We start from the raw sequence: 2,987 nt of genomic DNA on the forward strand, positions 1-2,987 counted from the left end.
GCCTCCGTGGCATACATGACATATTTACTGCCCCCATGATCTTGTAGTTTTGGAGAAGATATGTGTCTACATAAGCTATCAGGAACTAAACTGTGAGCTGTGGAAATGCAAGAACGCTTGCATCACAAGCATGAGGACTTAAGTAAAAATCCTCAGAACTCATACAAAAAAAAAAAGCTTGGTGGAATCATGCCCACGTGTCACCCAGCATGGGAGGCTGCAGCAGCGACAGGAGGATTCTTGAGACTCACCACCTGTCTAGTTCATGGTTCAGTGAAAGGTTTGGACTCAAAGCTATAAGACATATAGTAGTAGAGAACACCCAACTCCTCTTCTGGCTTTTGCATTTCTGAATGAACACACACATACACATGCACGTGCGCGCACACAAGAATTAAAAACGGCGTGCTCATTACATTTCCCTCTGCATGCCTCCTTTAGCATCCCATCTCTCTAATCATACTATCATTGTCACAAAAGGCTCTCTGAAGAGAGGCCTGATGGGAATAATCACTTCTGGAAAACACACACACATTTAAGACCAATAGAAAGGCTTAAGGTGCAAAAATCAAACTCAAATTGAAGATGTAAGCACAGGAAAACCTGACAAAGCTTTTGTCCAGTAAACAGTCTCGGCCTCACTTCAGGAAAGCCTTTATTTCCATGCCGCTCAGATCCCACGAATTATCCATTTGTGCCACTGGGAAGCCTCTCTTGACGAGTAAAAATGAGTCTCTTAAAGAACAGTTTGCTCTCCCAAAAGAAATGTTCCAGCTCATAGAAACCAAAGGCAGACAGTTTGAGGGAAAACACCTAATGGTTATCATTACACGATTGGGTAAAAGGAATTGCTTCTAATATTCAATAGCTACTAAAACAATTAACGGTAACAATTTATTAACTATTTCAAAATAGCTAGTGGAGAAGCTTCTGAATATCCTCAGCACAAAGTGTTAAACACCTAGTAGTAGACTTGCAGAAACCTTGATTTGATCACTGTCTATTGTATACCTACATTGAAATATCACAACATAGGCCATGCACACACACAATTGTGCATCATCAGCGAGAAACAGAAATATATGTTTCTAAGATAAATGAGGTCCTAACTGCATACTCAAGATACATGAACCGAGCAAATTGTTTCTCCCTCAGAGTAAAATACTCACAAAAGTAATATAAGTAATTCTAGTGGCAAAAATGACTATAAGCCAAAAGTGGTAATACATTAAACCTATAAAGTACACTTTCCCAGGATAGCTCATATTTGTATAATTTTTATATTAAATGGTGATCCTAAAAGTTATGTAAAGGTTAATCAGTAGACAGCTGTATATAAAAGTCACTACACAATGTTCCCTGTAGGGACACAACCAATGTATAAATGGACAGTTGTGTGGCAATCTTATGTATATATATTTTGTGCAGGCTAGTTTTATGTCAACTTGACACAAGTTAGAATAATCTCAGAGGAGGGAACTTCAGTTGAGAAAATGTCTCCATCAGATTGGGCTACAGGCAAGTCTGAGGGGCATTGTCTTAATTAGTGATTGATGGTAGAGGGCCCAGCTCATTGTGGGTGGTGCCATCCCTGGCCTGGTTTCTTGAGTTCTATAAGAAGCAGCTTAAGCAAGACAGTAAGACAGTAAGCAGCATCCCTCCATGACTTCTGCAACAGCTTCTGCCTCCAGGGTGCTGCCTTGTTTGAGTTCCTATCCTGAATTCTTTCAATGATGAACAGTGATAAGGAAGGAAAATCAAATAAATCCTTTCCTCTCCAAATTGCTTTTGGTCATGTGTTTTATCGCAGCAATAATAGCCCTAAGACATATTTGTATACCAATAACATGAACCTTCTTAGGGAAAGAAGAAAAATAATTCCAGAGTATGAAAACTCTGGGGCCTATAGACAAAATGATAAAGGACATTAAGTTGAAGGTGGAGCACCTGGACAGTCTACCAGCCAGGGTAAAGAAGATCCCAAGGAACATGAGGATCAGCATGTCCTTTTGCTTAAGTCATCTTTGAATTCACACATATGAAGATACTAAGGAACTGCAGACTGTAACTCTCTGTATTTTCAACCAAGATTTAGAAGCCAAGTCACATTATTGAATTAGTAGCATATTGCTTTGACAACCATGAACACACCCTTCTCAGAACTGACTAATGGATGTGACAAACTGGGTTTCATGGAGATTATAGGTCTGTGAAGTTTGGAATAAGGATCATTTGTACTTTCCTGGTCCACAGAAGAATGCAAAGTGCCAATTACAGCATGACGGAGGATTAACTTTAGGTCTTTCTTCATTTTAATTTCTGAGAGTTTTCTGTTTGACTAAAAACATTACGTTCCCTATTATTCTTTTTATTCTATGACCATCTTAGAATTCCCTTCTCATGGGACAGTTCTCCAGTGCCAGTCTTACAGTTTAGTTCACACATGCTTTCCCATGATGGTGCATGTATTCATTCTCATTAAAATCATAATGTTTTTAGTTGTAGTGTGGCCAAATCTCATGATGACTGCCAGCATCCCCACCCTCTCTTGTACATACTCCTTCTCCAGGAGAAGGAATATGAATCAAATGCCTATCTAGATGCCATGAGGGGATTTTATGATGTAATAATGTCCTCAGAAAAATATTTAAAAATGGGACATTATCCTTGGAGGTCTAATTCAATAATAACTTAAGAAAAGGGTAGGCTTTATTTTGACCTTAGTTCAACCCCAAGAAACCAAGTTCTGTCTAATATTCTAGTGAACATGGAAATGGCTCAAAAACCACTGACTGTGAAAGCAGCTCCAAGCAGAGCCTCGATCTGAGTCATAAGAGACTATGAATACTGGGTTGTCCAGGGCCAAATGGTCACCCCCAAAAACATGCATATAACATTCATATAACCATATAAAGATTGAACTTCTGATGTTTAGGAATATATATATATATATATTATATATATATATATTATTACATGCATATATA

The 2,987-nt window shown here is 38.5% G+C and overlaps 1 protein-coding gene across 1 annotated transcript in view; it reads left to right on the plus strand.

Annotated features, from left to right (window-relative positions):
* The first annotated feature begins 209 nt into the window (after window positions 1–209).
* The window catches only part of Tmprss11a (transmembrane serine protease 11A), a 36,627-nt gene continuing 33,849 nt past the window's right edge, over window positions 210–2,987 (plus strand). The window contains exon 1 of the mRNA XM_005359435.1: window positions 210–280. Within this exon, the coding sequence (XP_005359492.1) occupies window positions 210–280 (71 nt within the window). The remainder of the gene's footprint in view (window positions 281–2,987) is intronic.

Source organism: Microtus ochrogaster, linkage group LG1 (assembly GCF_000317375.1).
Source record: "Microtus ochrogaster isolate Prairie Vole_2 linkage group LG1, MicOch1.0, whole genome shotgun sequence".
In the NCBI taxonomy this organism is placed as follows: Eukaryota; Metazoa; Chordata; class Mammalia; order Rodentia; family Cricetidae; genus Microtus; species Microtus ochrogaster.